Below are 17,551 nucleotides of genomic sequence, written 5' to 3' on the forward strand. Positions count from 1 at the left end.
AGCCCTCTGAGTATTCCAATTGTAAAATATTTACCAGAGCTCTTCCTCTTCAGTGGGCCTATAAGCTCTGCTTATGAATCAGAAAACATCTCAGGAGAAAAGTAGTGCCAAATGTCAGAATTGCCACTCTGTACTTGCCTCCCAAACAAAACAAAATACTTGAACCCTCTTGTCCTTGCTGCCTAGAGATAACGCTCTGAATCCTTCAAACATATATATATATAATTTTTTTTTTTTTTTGAGACGGAGTCTCGCTCTGTCGCCCAGGCTGGAGTGCAGTGGCCGGATCTCAGCTCACTGCCAGCTCCGCCTCCCGGGTCCACGCCATTCTCCTGCCTCAGCCTCCCGAATAGCTGGGACTACAGGTGCCCGCCACCTCGCCCAGCTAGTTTTTTTTTTTGTATTTTTTAGTAGAGACGGGTTTCACCATGTTAGCCAGTATGGTCTCGATCTCCTGACCTCGTGATCCACCCGTCTCAGCCTCCCAAAGTGCTGGGATTACAGGCTTGAGCCACCGCGCCCGGCCAACATATTTTTTAAAATATGTCCTCACCAGCTTTTCTAAACTGTACGAGTATAAGGTTTACTCTACAAAACACTAGTCCATCACTCACAAAAGCAGAAACTGTTTCTCTTTCTTTAATGAGAATTGCAACAAGTTTGCCAAATTTATTTATCTTCTCTAAGGAAGACTAAACTATAGTCTAACATTTTATCATTATGGGTTCCCCCAAAATAAGATATTCTATGATACAAACACATTCTTCACCCAAGTAAAGTACTAGAAATTAAACATATTCAATGTACTTGAAAAAAACTTCCTAATGTTGACCATTGTTTATATTAGTCATATGTTACATATTAGCACTGTTTTCTTGGTGCATATGAATAAGTCAGTTTTACTTTTTAGAAAGATAATTTGTACTATTTGAATGTTCTGAAGAGCATAATAGACCTGTTGAATTTTGTCACTGTTTAAGGCTGAGTACAATCTCATTTCCTTATGCCCTTAGAGAGAACTACCTGAAAACAAATATCTAAAAATTTAATTTGCTACTTAAAATTATATGCTATCAAGTTAAAATCACTCTAAAGATAAGGAAACTATAAAGACTACAGGAATAACATGAACAGTTAAAATGGGCTTATTATAAACAATACTAACCCTCTTTCAATGGTATTTGAGGTAGACAAGCATTGAATAACTCTTAATTACTCAGATACTCAAGGAACATTACCTCATTTGTTTAGTGCCACCCACTTTTCCATAGCAAGTCCTCAAATATTTATCTCCAAAGCTGTATTTTATCTCTCAAATTGCTTTAAATATTCAATACATGCATAGATAATAAAAAGTTATCATACTTCATATTTTCTGAGGAACTCAAGTTATATATCACACACACACACACACACACACACACACACAGACATACACACACAAACCTGCACACAAAGCTAAGAATCACAAGGCCCCATTTAATTTTTTTTTTAAGAGATGAAGTCTTGCTCTTTCACCCAGACTGGAGTGAAGTGATGTGAACATGGCTCACTGCAGCTTTGGCCTCCCAGATTCCAGTGATTCTCCTGTCTCAGCCCTCTGTATTACTCCATTTTCACACTGCAGATAAAGACATACCCGAGACTGGGCAATTTAGAAAAGAAAGAGGTTTAAAGGACTTACAGTTCCACATGGCTGGGGAAGCCTCACCATCATAGCGGAAGATGAGAGGCACGTCTGACATGGTGGCAGACAAGAGAAAGGAGCTTGTCCAGGGAAACTCCGCTTTACAAAACCATCAGATCTCATGAGACTTATTCATGATCATGAGACCAGCACAGGAAAAACCTGCCTCTGTGACTCAAATACCTCCCACTGGGTACGTCCCACAACACATGGGGATCCAAGATGACATCTGGGTGGGGACAGAGCCAAACAATATCATTCTGCCCCTGGCCCCTCCAAATCTCATGTCCTCACATGTCAAAACCAGTCATGCCTTCCCAACAGTCCCCCAAAGTCTCAACTCAAAAGTCCAAAGACCAAAGTCTCATCTGAGACAAGGCAAGTCTCTTCCGCCTATGAGCCTGTAAAAGCAAAAGGAAGTTAGTTACTTCCTAGACACAATGGGGGCCCAGACATTGAGTAAATACAGCCATTCCAAATGGGAGAAATTGGCCAAAACAAAGGGGCTACTGGCCCCATGCAAGTCTGAACTCCAACAGAGAAGTCAAATTTTAAAACTTCAAAATAGGAGCAATGAGAAGAAGAGGCGAGAATGATCCCCTGACCGACCAAAGTCCATGCACCACTGCATCCCGCGTCCAGCGCCTACGTCCCGCCACCGTTGCCACTGTCACTATGCCCAAGAGAAAGGCTGAAGGGGATGCTAAAGGAGATAAAGCCAAGGTGAAGGACGAATCACAGAGGAGATCCACGAGGTTGTCTGCTAAACCTGCTCCTCCAAAGCCAGCACCCAAGCCTAAAAAGGCCCCTGCAAAGAAGGGAGAGAAAGTACCCAAAGGGAAAAAGGGAAAACCTGATGCTGGCAAGGAGGGGAAAAGTCCTGCAGAAAATGGAGATGCCAAAACAGACCAGGCACAGAAAACTGAAGGTGCTGGAGATGCCAAGTGAAGTGTGTGCATTTTTGATAACTGTGTACTTTGGTGACTGCACAGTTTGAAATACTATTTTTTATCAAGTTTTATAAAACTGCAGAATTTTACTTTCTTTTTTAAGCTATGTTGTTAGCACACAGAACACTTCATTATTGGTTTTTGGGGGAAGGGGTATATGTCACTAATAGAATGTCTCCAAAGCTGCACTGATGTGGGGAAAACACCTTTCCCTTCTAGTTTTGAGAGACTTCCTCTTGGCTCCCAGGAGGAGGGATTCCCTGACTTTGACACACATAGCCACCTTGGCACAAAAGCCTTGTGCTACGGAAAAACAAATTCATTTCTATGTCCTCTTCTCCTTTTCCATCTTTCAGCATAGATTTAACTCCCTTAAGCCCAGACAGCTACTGGGACCTGACCCCTACTCATTGGTTACCAGTGTGTCAGGCAATCTGGACTTTCCAGTGATGCCGCTGAGATGGCACCTGTCAAAAGAGCAGTGGTTCCATTTCTAGATTGTGGAATTCAGACAAATTCTGCCACTTTTATTTCACTTCCTGAAAGTCAGGGTCGGCATGTGAAAAGTTGTTAAACAACACGCTAAATGTGAAATGTCAACCCTAACTCTGAACTTTCCCTGTTCATAGCATCAGATAAAGATTTCATTGGGTTTTATAGTGGCTTTCTGATTTTTGGTAGTCCATTGAAGAAGGGAGTTTGAAAGTTGTTGTATACTGTTAACGACTGTCTGCCCATGTCCTGCCTGAAATACCGTGATTGTTTATGAAAAGTATCTTTAATAAAGCTGGATCCAGTTTGGCTTGGAAAAAATAAACAAAAACTCCAAAAGGATCTCCTTTGATTCCATGTCTCACATCCAGGTCGTGCTGATGCAAGAGGTCAGCTCCCACGGCCTTGTGCAGCTCTGCCCCAGTGACTTTGTAGAGTAGAGCTCCCCTCATGGCTGCTCTCATGGACTGGCATAGAGTGTCTGGGGCTTTTCCGGGTACACAGCGCAAGCTGTTCATGGATCTACCATGCTGGGGTCTGGAGGACTGTGGCCCTCTTCTCACAGCTCCACTAGGCAGTGCCCCAGTAGGGACTATGTGCAGGGGTTCCGACCCCACATTTCCCTTCCACATTGCCCTGGCAGAGGTTCTCCACGATAGCCCCGCCTCTGCAGCAAGCACCCAGGCATTTCCATATATCCTCTGAAATCTAGGTGGAGGTTCCCAAACCTCAATTCTTGACTTCTCTGCACCCATACACTCAACACCACGTGGAAGCTGCCAAGGCTTGAGGCTTGCACCCTCTGAAGCCACATCCTGAGCTCTTAAGTGGCCCCTTTCAGCCATGGCTGGAGCAGCTGAGATGCAGAGTCCCAAGTCCCTAGGCTGCACACCGCACGTGGACCCTGGGCCTGGCCCACGAAACCACTTTTTCCTCCTAGGCCACTGGGTCTGTGATGGTAGGGGCTACTGCAAAAGTCTCTGATATGCCCTGGAGACATTTTCCCCATTGTTTTAGAGGTTAATATTCACTCCTCATTACTTATGCAAATTTCTGCAGCCAGCTTGAATTTCTCCTCAGAAAATGGGATTTTCTTTCCTATTGCATTGTCAGCCTACAAATTCTCCAAACTTTTATGCTCTGCTTCCCTTATAAAACTGAATGCCTTTAACAGCACCCAAGTCACCTCTTGAATGCTTTGCTGCTTAAAAATTTTTTCTGACAGATATCCTAAAACATCTCTCTCGAATTCAAAGTTCCACAAATCTCAAGGGGAGGAGCAATATGCCACCTGTCTCTTTGCTAAAACTTAACAAGAGTCACCTTTACTCCTGTTCCCAACAAGTTGCTCGTTTCCATCTGGGACCACTTCAGCCTAGACTTTATAGTCCATAATGCTATCAGCATTTTGGGCAAAGCCATTCAACAAGTCTATAGAAAGTTCCAAACTCTCCCACATTTTCCCATATTCTTTTGAGTCTTCCAAACTGTTCCAACCCCTTCCTGTCACCCAGTTCCAAAGTCACTTCAACATTTTTGTGTATCTACAGCAGCTCTCCACACCTGGTACCAATTTGCTGTATTATTCTGTTTTCATGCTGCTGATAAAGATACACCCGAGACTGGGCAATTTACAAAAGAAAGAGGTTTAATGGACTTACAGGTCCATGTGGCTGGGGGAGCTTCACAGTCATGGCATGTCTTACGTGGTGGCAGACAAGAGAAGAGAGATTGTGCAGGGAAACTCTGCTTTATAAAGCCATCAGATCTCATGAGACTTATTCACTATGATAAGAACAGTACAGGAAAGACCTGCCTCCATGATTCAATTACCTCCCACCTGGTCCCTCCCACAACAGTGGGGATTCAAGATTAGATTTGGGTGGGGACACAGCCAAACCATATCACCCCCCAAGTAACTGGTATTACAGGCACATGCTACCACGCCCAGCTATTTTTGTATTTTTTGTAGATATGGGGTTTCACTATGTTGCCCAGGCTGGTCTTGAATTTCTAAGCTCAGGAAATCCACCAGCCTTAGCCTCCCAAAGTACTGGGATTACAGGCGTGAGCCATCATGCCTGGCCCTATTTAATTTATATGTAAAAAACATAAGGCAGAAATTATTATGGTTTCAGAAAACAAAGAAACTTGAAAATAGATATCTTATTTCTAAACTGTTTTACTGACCACACTCAAATGACAAACTAATGTATTAGTAATAAATACAAACTAATTAGTAATTAGTAATAAATGCAAACTAATTTATTAGTAATACATTCAAGAAAAAATTAAAATATTCAGTCCACTTCTGCATTCTGACTTTGTAGAAGTATCCACACAACTCAAAGAGTTAAAGAAAACAGAAAAACTACTTTTCTTCATAATTCCAAAAATTCATTTTTTCATCCAGATGAAAGATCTGAGAATTAAACCAAGTCTTCTAATAGGTATAAAGGTTTATTTAGTTATAGGGTTTTTACTTGCAGAACATCTCAGCCGGGCATGGTGGCTCACACCTGCAATCCCAGCACTTTGGAAGGCTAAGGCAGGCGGATCACGATGTCAGGAGTTCGAGACCAGCCTGGCCAACATGGTGAAACCCCATCTCTACTAAAATTACAAAAATTAGTCAGGCCTGGTGGTACACGCCTGTAATCCCAGCTACTCAGGAAGCTGAAGTGGGAGACTCGCTTGAACCCAGGAGGCAGAGGCTGCAGTGAGCCTAGATCGCACTACTGCACTCCAGTCTGGGTGACAGAGCAAGATTCTGTCTCAAAATAAATAAATAAATAAATAAATAAATAAATAAATAAATAAATCTCTGCCAATAGTCATCTTTGTGAAAAATATGGAAGTATGGAGCACTTAGTAATCTGCCCACAAATCAAAGTAAATTTGGTTAATAACAGAAACAGACCTCCTTTCCACTAGATGCAATAACTTTATTAATAGCTTCTCTCTACAAAGTTGTGGCCAATGTTTGTTTTCTTTATAAGCTAATCTAGGTATTAAAAATTACTTCCTATTCAGGTAATAGCATATTTTACAATGCGCACTTAGATAAGGAAGAAATTAAGATTTTAAAAATGAAGTAGAATATGAAATTACAACCAGGGTAATTAAGGTCTCTAAGGTCTCTCTTTGGTCTCCAAAGAGGGTTGAATCTCATTATTAAAAGTAATATTGAAGCGGGCATTGTCATCGTACAGTAAAATGGTCAGCTCTGTGGAAGAAATGCATGAATCAAGAGTTTATACTAAAAGAATAGTAACAGAAACAGCCTTCCTTCTATTTGTATTGTACTAATCATAAAAATAAGGTATTATTGACTATCCTCTCTTTTCCACCATCCTCTTTTTTAAACAAATTAAAATCTCCCATTATAGTCTCAAGTTTCTGCTAATGAATTATCATGTCAGTTGTCACTCAATTATCACTTTCAACATTTAATCTAAATTATGTTCAGCACCTTGTTTTTTTCTTTCTTTGAAGTTCTTCCTTGAATTTAAAAGTCAAATATTTTTCAAGAAGAGTAAGTTGATGGAAGATGGAGGCAAAGATTAAATCAGGGGAAATCATTGATCAAGGATGCTTGGAATTCTTATGAATACAAATAGGCTATCAAGGTTAATGAGGTCCAACTTGAGTTTAGAAGAAGGGAAAAGTGTACTTAGTATTTTCTATGCATATACAGATTTAAGGTCTTAGGTACAATTTAAAAGGTAAATTATGCAAACTCAAATGTGGCTTCCTTCCATTATTTTTTTAAGAGCCATTTTTACTGTTTTTCTCTAATGTAAAACAACTGCTTGAAATACATACTCTGGATCAACAAAAACTAATGCAATTAGTAAGATATAGCAAAGGTCCCGTTAAATACTGACAAATCTTCCAGAAATGGATGTGCCTTTAAGAAATGACTAGATAGCAAATACTAGTTTTTAAAAAAACCATAAACTTTTTACAACATATTATTTCATTCAACAAATACTAATTAAGTACCTAGTATAGGTAAGACTGTGTGGGAACACACAAGGACACAGAGATAAAACTTGGTTCTTAACCCATTTATAATCTGAACAGGAATAGAAGCTTTAAATTCATAAGTGGCTCCCAGAATGCCACAACTCTGAATTATAACATCAGTGCATACTAGTAAGTGGCCCAGAGCAAAATCTGTGCACAGCAACATATCAAAAGAAAAATTAAACATAAGACTGAGCATCAGAGTGAAAGCACAGAAGATTACTGGAATGAAAAGAGATGTCAGTTCAACACACTCCAGGAATAAAGACATAGAATCTAGTTGAAGTAAACAGTATCTCTGGTTAGAAAGACTCTGTAAAAAGGGAGGTGGGAAGTTGAGAAGTTCTACTATAACTATGAACAAACAACCCTTAAGACATCATTATTCTCTGATTCTGTGTTCATTAAGCAATTTTTTGGTTACTAATTCTAAAGTCAGAAAATTAGGAGATTGGTGCCCTGCATAAGAGAATAATGTTTTCATATCTGTATAGGACTCCCACAGGGTAAACCAGTGAAGTGGTACTCTTTTGTATATTAGGTCAGTGCAAAAGTAATCTCGGTTTTTGCAATTACTTTTGCACTGACCTATACTTCTCTCTTCTGAGTTTCATTGTTAATATGAGCCAGTCTTCTGGGTCACACACAGAAGACTCAAGTTTCCAGATATGAGGACAAGACCTTGAAACATGATGTCTCCACCAAGGTAAGGGCACCAAAGTTCACTCTGTCTTGGTGACAGTGCAGCTGGCTTTTTTCTGAGTCTTCTTTTCTACTTTATTTTGGCCCACTTTGTATTTTTCTTTTTTTATTATTATTATTTTTAAGATGGCATCTCTGTCACCCATCCTGGAGTGCAGTGATGCAGTCTCGGCTCACTGCAACCTCCGCCCCCAGGTTCAAGCAATTCTCCTGCCTCAGCCTCCCAAGTAGCTAGGATTACAGGCACTTGCCACCACACCTGACTAATTTTTGTATCTTTAGTAGAGATGGGGTTTCACCATGTTGTCCAGGCTTGTCTCGAACTCCTGACCTCAGGTGATCCACCTGCCTTGGCCTCCCAAAGTTCTGGGATTACAGGCGTGAGCCACCATGCCTGGCCCCACTTTGAAATGTCTAACAAAACATACCCAGATTACTTCAAGAGACTGTGAGAAAGGTGCCATAAGTATATTAGTGATATGGACAAAAGGATTATTCAGAAAGAAGAACGATCACTTACAGCTGATATAATCCAAAAAGGCTTCATGGTGGAAAAAGTTTAGGATTTCCACAAAAAGAAAAGACATGCAAAGTTGTTCACAGAAACCATGAACAACTGGAACAAAGGAAAAAAACGGTGGAACTGGGTAGGGAAGTTTAAGAAAAAAGGAATTATTTGACAAGACCACGTATGAGGTTCTGTAGGAGAAGTGTTAGAAAATGAAGGTTAAAAAGAAAGACATTAATGATTGAATAAGTCATAAGAACTGTTACTATATATATATGTTCTTAGGCCTGACCAATGATCTCATTTTGTGCATCCTTTTTATTCATAGTTGGTCTCTGAAAAGCAACTAAAGAGTAATCTCTGTTTTTTAATAGAAGGTATAAGGCAACATCTTCATACTATCCAATATTCTCTAAAAATAAAGCAGAGACTAAATTTCAAGAAAAAATTTCAATTGTTAGAGGTTACAATTAAGTAATCTATGACCTAATATCTCACAAAGTCTGCATGAGACATCACTTTGAGAATAGCTTGGGAACAAAGATATTCAAATGGCCTCCAAAAGGTGCCATAAGAACATTAATGATACAGACAGCACACTTGTTCTACCTTAATAGTTCTTTTACAATGAAAAATAAAGCATAATCAGAAGTGTCACTACATGAGAAACAGTTGCAAATTTAGTTAACTATTTTATTCTTCGAAACAAGAAAATCAGAAAAAATAAGACTAGTTAATGTTAATGTCTTACAGGGATAAACACTGTCTTTGTGACGTCCTTTGCAATGGCAACTGGAAAAAAAAAAAAAAAACTTTCATCCGTATTCTTAGAAGCAAGACAAACTCAAAGAACTTTCTGCATCATTTTTATTTTTATTTACTTATTTTTTAGAGACAGAGTCTTACTATATCGCCTAGGCTGGAATGCAGTGGCACAATCACAGCTCGCTGGAGCCTTGAACTCCTGGCTCAAGCAATCCTCTGACCTCATTCTCCTGAGTAGCCGAGACTACGGGCACAAGCCACTGCTCCCAGCCTGCATCAATTTTAGATCCACTGTGAGAAACAAGGAATCAGCTGCATTTGTGTTCTTTGCTATGTTGCCAGCACCTAGAACACTGGCATGTAACAGGCAGTCAATAATATTTGATGTGTTGTAAAAACCTTTCCTCCAATTGTTTTTCACACCCAAACTCTATACAACCAAACCAAACTAACCCAAGAGGACTCAAATTCTTCCCCTAACCCATATGAAATTGAAAAAGAACTATTCAGTTAGGACAAGGAGAAAGCCAGGAATCTTGAATAAGAGCATTATTAGGCTATTATAAATAATTTTTTTAGTGCTCACATATTTGAGATTTTTTTCCAATTTATACCATGATGGCAAGTGAAAAGAAACAATATGAAGGAAGGAAAGAAGGGAGGGAGGACCAACGTGTGGTTATGAACATAAAGCAAAGGGATTTTTCTACCTTTTAGATCTAACCAGCATAGTTTTTTTTTTTTTTTTTAAATACGTGACTTCAGCAAAATAATCATATTTTAGCATTTTCATCAGCAAGATCAAGGGCTAAAATAATACCCATGAAGAAAACTTTAAAAGTTGTATAATTACCATTGCTCTGAGACAATTTCAAGTAAGTCTTTATTAAACATGCAGAGGGCTTTGTAAAGAGTATGTCAATATTTCATTATCTTTACAATCTGAATCTTGAACTAAATTTAAAAGACATTTTCTACTGATGTGCTGACAAGATGAAAGAGAAATGCAGACAAGTAACATTAAATATTTCCTTTGGGTTACATAAAATTAGGTGCTTTTAACACCAATTTTCTACCTTTCATTTTAATTTTGGAAATACTTCAAATTAGAATACAACTTCACTCATAAAAACAGATACAGGGATGACTGATACATATCTATTTCCAAATGTGTCATCCATGTTTAATCTAATATAATTGTAATTTGAATTAAACCATTTCCTTTTATGAGGTCCTTTCCTTTGATTTTTAATATATACCAATAATTACCTCATCTATGCTAGATAAAAGCAGGAAATGGTAGCTGCCTAGTTATGCTTCATTCATGGTTACCACATCACCCATGATTGCTACACAACTCTACGTTAATGGAGGCATCGCAATTCCACCTCATGCACAACAACTAGAGGTCTGAAAACCTTTATGGTTCCAGAGAAGAATTATCAGTAACACCTTTTCACTATGCATTATGCAAGTTTCACCCACAAAATAAATAATAATTCACTGTTCTCTCAAAGAAAAAAGGTCCCTTCTGTCTGTACAAAGGGTTCAATTGCTATTAGAACAAAAATATTTTCAAATTTAAAAATAGTAAAGGATTTCTCTGTGAAATAATAAAGGAAAATAATCCAGGTTCCTAGCTTTGGGGTCCTGAATGAAAGAGAAATGAATACATAGGAATTTCTACATATAAGTAAATTAGCCATTAATGTAACTTTATATTATCAATGCTCAAACTAGAGTTCATAAAATAACACATCTTTATATTAAAATTTCATTACCCAATTCCATGAGATAAAATTAAAATACTTCAAATATGGCTTAAAAAGAGCAAAGTCACCTCTACTTGTGATGCCAAATGTGCTTTCTCCTTGTCTTTTCTTTCCATGCACCGTTTCACTTCCTCTAACTCAGATGCCATTGCACTGAAGTTCAGCTGCACTCTCAAATCTGACATTTGCTTCTCCAGGTCCTGTTTTTCCCGCTCAACCCCTTAAAAGACAAAACGGAAGGCTCAACAGTTGTTCTTTATTCACAGAAGAATGTACTTTCAAATAGTACTGAGACCTGATGTTTCAATATTCTAGCTATCATAATCCATTTACTGACACTGTTATTCAACAGACTTTGCCAGCCTGTTGTTTCAAGTTTTATAACTTTTAAAAACATATACATTGCTATATCATCAAATATTATTCCAGTTTGATACTAAAACTTAAAATGTTACCTGATTTCTACTGCAATTTATTTCAAGAAAATCATACACATTTTTAAATTTAATTTTCCTCACATCTCTACATTATCTCCAAACAGTAAAACAAAAATACAAAAAGAGTTTTCAACAAAGCCACTTCATCTACAAAATAATTTTCTTGCAACATAAACAACAAATAACACTATTAAATCTCTGATTGTGCATGGCCAACCAATTTACTAATCCTTACTAATCTGGAGATTACTACCTGAAATTAATATACCATTTAACAATATAAGTTGACTTAGTATTTAAATCAACGTGAAATACTTGATGTATGATACACAGGGGACCTTCTTCTAATATAAGGACAAATAACATAAAAATTCATCCTCGATGAGATTGCATCCTGATGTAATTTGGCTCTGTCCTCACCCAAATCTCATCTTGAATTGTAGCTCCCATAATTCTCACATGTTGTGGGAAGGACCAAATGGGAGGCAACTGAATTATGGGGGCAGCTCTTTCCCATGCTGTTCTCATGATAGTGAGTAAGTCCCATGAGATCTGAGGGTTTTATAAAGGAGAGTTCCCCTACACAAACTCTCTTCCCTGCCACCATGTAAGACATGCCTTTGCTTCTCCTTTGCCTTCCATCATGATTGTGAGGCCTCCCCAGTCATGTGGTACGATGAGTCCATTAAACCTCTTTCCTTTATAAATTACCTAGTCTCAAGTATGTCTTTATTAGCAGTCTGAGAACATATCCCAATAATAGAGACAAAATATAAATTACTTTATGGAATCTAAAATGTCAACAATTGAAACATGTACTGTCATTTAAAAACTACTTTCTTTCTAGTGGTTTCCTTTCCAGAAAAAAAAAAAAAAAGAAGGGAATGAAAGAAGAAAACACTAACAAATTAAATTTATACATCATTCGTAAAATACATTCCAACTTCAGAATACTAGTGTTCAAAATTGTATATATTAGAAGGGAAAACATATGGGCATTTCAATAGGATGATAAGAGCATTGATAGATACTTGTGGATTATACAGAAACAGTACAAACAGTAAAAGGGATTAGCTCTGTCTCAGTGACGAACTAAGGTGGGAAGAACTGAGAACTAAGTCAGACTTAAAGAATGAATACAAAATTTCACCAAGCAAAGGAGAAGGAGTTGGGGTGTTTTTAGGGAAAGCACGCACCTAGCATACAGGTACAAAACTGAATTTAACATTCAAGTAACTGCACACACAGTAGTTTTAAGTAGCCAATACATCTCACATGTTATGAGGGTGGGAGGGAGTGTCAACAGAGTTTATGTGTTGCTAGGAAACTTAGAATTTGTCCTACAAACCAAGCATCAGCAAACATTTTCTATAAAGTATCAGATAACAAATATCTCAGCTGTATGATTTCTGTCACAACTACTCAATTCAACCATTGTATTGCAAAAGTAGCCTAGACATTGCATAAATGAATGGGAGTAGCTGTGTTCCAATAAAGTTTATTTACAAAAACAGGTGGCAGTCTGGATTTGGCCCATGAACCCTACTTTCCCTACTTCTGATAGGTATCCAACCTGCAAATGTACATATTTATCTATTTGGAAATGTATTTGTTTATTTTATAAATATATGTATTTTATTTTATATATATGTGTATATTTGTGTGCATATAATGTCTCAACAATATGTATATATTGATACATGTTTCTTGATATATATACGGATATAACATTTGAATATATATTATATAAAATATGAAGGCATGTATGTATATGTATATTTTATGAAACATATATATTTGATATGGAGACATATTTTGGTATGTTTACTTATATATATACTAGTAAAGATAAATATACACACACATCTATACATACATACACATGTAGTATATGTAATGAAACATTTCCCAAAGTTAAAATACTTAAAACAAAAAGTATAAAATATAAAAGCATTACAAACACTCGATTTTAGAGAATGCTTGGTCAATATAGGATAGCAGTTAAGATCTCAAGTTGGGGGAAAAAAAAATTGGAGTCTGCTACTTCCCTCATGTGTGATCTTGGGCAAGTAACTCAACCTCCTTATTCTCAGGTCCTTTTTTAAATCATTAATATAGAAATAAGAAATAACAATAGTGTCCTTTAGTAGTAGAAAAGAAAATAGATTTCAGAGAGGCCAGAATAGGTAAGACAAGAGAGTGCTACATGTCCTATACTGGCCCAAGCATGCTTAAGCTGGGGGAGTGGGAATAAGAAAGAGAATGTTGCAAATTCAAGAGATATCAGGATGTATAAATAGGCGTGAGGTAGAAACTAATTACATAGAGGAGAGAATAAATAATTTCTATTTCTTTGCATTTTAGACTTGGATTTCTGGATGGAGGACGATGCCATACACTGAGAAAGGAAAGGAAAAACATGTTTTGAGGAGACGATGAATTCAGCTGTGTATCAACATGCATTCTGAGGAACAGCATACAGAGATAACCAATGAGCAACTCCATCTGGAGGGCCAAAGGTTAGGAGAGCAAATAGAGCTAGATTTAGGAATTATCAGCTATAGGTGATAATTTTTAATCAATTCCCAGGCAGAAATACTAAGTAACAAAAGCCATGAATAGGATAGTAGGCAAAACCAACATTTAAAAGACACACTGAACACAGCAAAAAGATTCCAATACAAAGAATGTAAATAACTAAGGCAGAAGAATCAGGAAAGGCAAGGAGCATGGAAGTCAGAGGAAGACTTTCAAGAAGGAAGAAGAAATAAGCAGGTAACAGTAAAATAAGTAATGAAATGATATCCTTGGAACTGACAGAGGAGATTGCTAGCAAACCATGCAAAGTCAATTTTACAAATAGAGGTGGAACCCATTTTGCAGTGGGCAGAGGAAGAAGTATCAGCTGAAAATGTGATAAGTATGATTTCTACTGTAGAACTGTCTTTAAATAATATAAGTATTCTGTAAAGAATGAAAAGCTCTACAATTGTTAAAAGGTGAAGAAGTCCATTATCACATATACAAAAAAACTTCCAAATTTTTTTTGTACCTGGTAAGTAGCTAAGAAAAGCTCAATATTTTTAGTCCTCAAAGACTTACAACAAAAATAATTACATTTTATGAGGTATCAAAACATATAACAAATGTGTTGGTCTTTTTTCCAACAATTCTCATGTGCATCTTTATGAAATTTGATGAAGAAGCTAACAGCTTAGGATTGTTTAAAAATAAGTGATATTCTGGGTCAAATGATACATTATATCACACGAAACTTAATGAAACTTAATGGCATATAAATAAAAATATGCTAAGGTTTGGATATAGGTTATTTGTACTCACCAAACCTCGTGGTGAAATATTATTCCAACTATGGCTGTTAGGAGATGGGGCCTAGTGGGAGGTGTTTGGGTCATGGAGACAGGTCCCTCATGAATGGCTTGGTGCCCTTATTACTGTAGTAGTAAGTGAGTTCTTGCTCTCCTGAGGCTGGATTGGTTCTCAAGGGAATTGATTAGTTCAGACAAGAGTGAGTTGTCAGAACTCCACAACATCCCTTGAATTTGGTCACCCTTTACACATCCCCACTCCCCAATTGACCTCCTTTGCATTGTTTTGATGCAGCACAAAACTCCTCCCCAGAATTCAAGCAGATGCTAGAGCCATGCTTCTGGTACAGCCTACAGAACTGTGATCTAAATAAAGCTATTTTCTTTGTAAATTATCCAGCCTCAGGTATTCCTTTAGTGTAACACAAAACAGACTAAGAAAACATATTAATTAGAGGTCAGGCGTGGTGGCTCACGCCTGTAATACCAGTACTTTGGGAGGCTGAGGTGGGCTGATCATGAGGTCAGGAGATCGAGACCATCCTGGCTAACACAGTGAAACCCCATCTCTACTAAAAATACAAAAAAAAAAAAAAAAAATTAGCTGGGTGTGGTGGCGGGCATCTGTAGTCCCAGCTATTCAGGAGGCTGGCAGGAGAATGGCGTGAACCTGTGAGGCAGAGCTTGCAGTGAGCTGAGACTGCACCACTGCACTCCAGTCTGGGTGACAGAGCGAGACTCTGTTTCAAAAAATATATAGATATATATAAAAATATATATATATGTATATGAGAATAGGTTTGTCAAAATTTGTCATCCATTGATGATTTTCTGGCAATGTGGAAGTCCTAGCTTAGGCAACATATGGAGATGTATTTGGAAAGCCTGGGGCAATATTTACCTTCCCTGAATTTAATAGTACATCAAACACTTAAAAAAATTTCACCAATACTTTGAGCATTTGAGTAGGAAGCCTCATTATTGGAATAATATAGAAGCTGAGCAATGTGAACTCACCTAATAGAAACCATTATATAATCTCAATATTATCATTATTAAGCCTGAACATACATCCAGTCACTAAATTCCATAATTTAAATTAACACCTCCACTGAGAAGGTATCCTCATATTTTTCAAACACAAAGTGTTCCTAATCCACATTAAAAGCCAGTGATACAGCTCATGACTACTTCTGAGTTGTGATTAATTTTTGTCACCAACTCCAGATCACAAAAAAGATAGGGTATTAACTTTAATTTATCCTATATTGAAAACTGAGACAAGAGAATGTGAAAGACAGAGCGACATTTACAGTGTAAGTACAAAGACTGGTACATACATACACATATGCACATACATTTGGGCATGGGAATAGGAAGGAGGCTGGAAAAACTACTGCTTTTGCAGGCTCTTTCTAAGAGAAAACCATCCATGGTTAAGCAGGTCTAATAACCCAAATGGGTTTGAACCAAGCAGGGAAGATATTAAAATGGGATGATGCTAAATTATTATTAACTTATCAGAAACTTTTTAATAGATCAAGAAATAGTATGACATGAGCATCACAAAGGAACGCAATTTCTGAGGATGAAAAGTATTTTCTAAGAAAGACCAAAAAGCCCCCATACAAATTATTACATTATTAGGTACAAATCTACATTTTACCTCTCCTAAACCTCCAGTCCTCCCCTTGTTCATCCTGATAGTTTGACTGTTGCTTGGAAATCTGAGACACTTGATGCTGTAAACCCTTTCGATCACCCTCTGCTTTCGTAAGTTGTGCACGCAGTTCTTCTACCTAAACACATCGTCAAAAATCAAACATTAGTTTTCACAATCAAAAAAAGACCTACTTCAAATGGGCTATTGTAAACACAAGTTGAATCCAGGTTAATCTCCTTCCAAGCATAGTGGAACGGTTTCCTGCTCCATTTCCTCATTCCTCTCATTTATTCCACAAAGAATAAATGCATGGTTTTTCCTTCTCTGTGTCCATTGCGGCAAAGAATGTGATCGGATTTTTTTTTAATCACTTATTTTGTCCTCAGTCTACTCCATTACTATTAACCCAAATCAACTTCAATTAAGTGTTATACATTTTTATATTTTTCTATTTTCACCCATTTGCTTTCATGTGAACATGGTCTATTGGTTGTTAAATTCAAGATAAATGATCATGATTTAGTATATTTTGATATTAAAATAATGCTCAAAATAAGTATGTAATAGATGCTGTTGAATAAACTCTAAACTCCTTGAAGTCAGAAACTGATTTATCTTTCTATCCTTAGGCTGCCAAATTACCTAGCACATAGCAGGTACTTCCAAATGACCATTAAACAAGTTAACAGTGACAAAAAGATTCAGCTAAAATCACAATGACAACCTAAACAAAGAAATATCTTGCTTCCATAACTGAAACTGGAGATAATAAGTCAGAGTTCCAAACAAATCAGAATGGAATTAAATACTAATATAAAATTCTAAAAAGGAAAGTTTAAACTCCACCAAAATTAATTCCATGTGACCACTGGCTGCAGAACAAAGTCAGTGAATATTTTCAAAGATTTTGTAAAACAGGTGCTATCTTGTATTTTCAGCACCAATTGTCAAAATGTAATACTCCTTCTGAACATCTATAATGCTTGACATCTTTGCCTACCCCTAGCATATTCTGAAGGTGAGTTATATAACACACACTTCAAAACAGAAGAAAGTATAATTGCAGTTTGTATTAAACACAGAGAGGCAGTTAGAAACCCATATGCCCTTATCCAATGTATGTAAGATGGTTATTTAAAGTTACTGAACTTTAAACATCAGAAGTGCCAAACTCCCATTATGGGCTGATGGAATGCAAAATGTTATACTTAATAATT

The 17,551-nt window shown here is 37.3% G+C and overlaps 1 protein-coding gene and 1 pseudogene across 10 annotated transcripts in view; one reads left to right on the forward strand and one right to left on the reverse strand.

Moving 5' to 3' along the window:
• The window catches only part of CEP128 (centrosomal protein 128), a 442,691-nt gene that overhangs the window by 321,162 nt on the left and 103,978 nt on the right, over positions 1-17,551 (reverse strand). For all 10 annotated transcript variants that reach the window (XM_073011225.1, XM_037984338.2, XM_073011227.1 and 7 more), the window contains 2 exons: positions 16,338-16,470; positions 10,974-11,125 (listed from right to left, as the gene is read on the reverse strand). In XM_073011225.1, coding sequence (XP_072867326.1) covers positions 10,974-11,125; positions 16,338-16,470 — 285 coding nt within the window. The remainder of the gene's footprint in view (positions 1-10,973; positions 11,126-16,337; positions 16,471-17,551) is intronic.
• LOC103229439 (non-histone chromosomal protein HMG-17 pseudogene) lies at positions 1,890-3,002 on the forward strand (annotated as a pseudogene).

This window comes from Chlorocebus sabaeus, chromosome 24 (genome assembly GCF_047675955.1).
Source record: "Chlorocebus sabaeus isolate Y175 chromosome 24, mChlSab1.0.hap1, whole genome shotgun sequence".
NCBI lineage: Eukaryota > Metazoa > Chordata > Mammalia > Primates > Cercopithecidae > Chlorocebus > Chlorocebus sabaeus.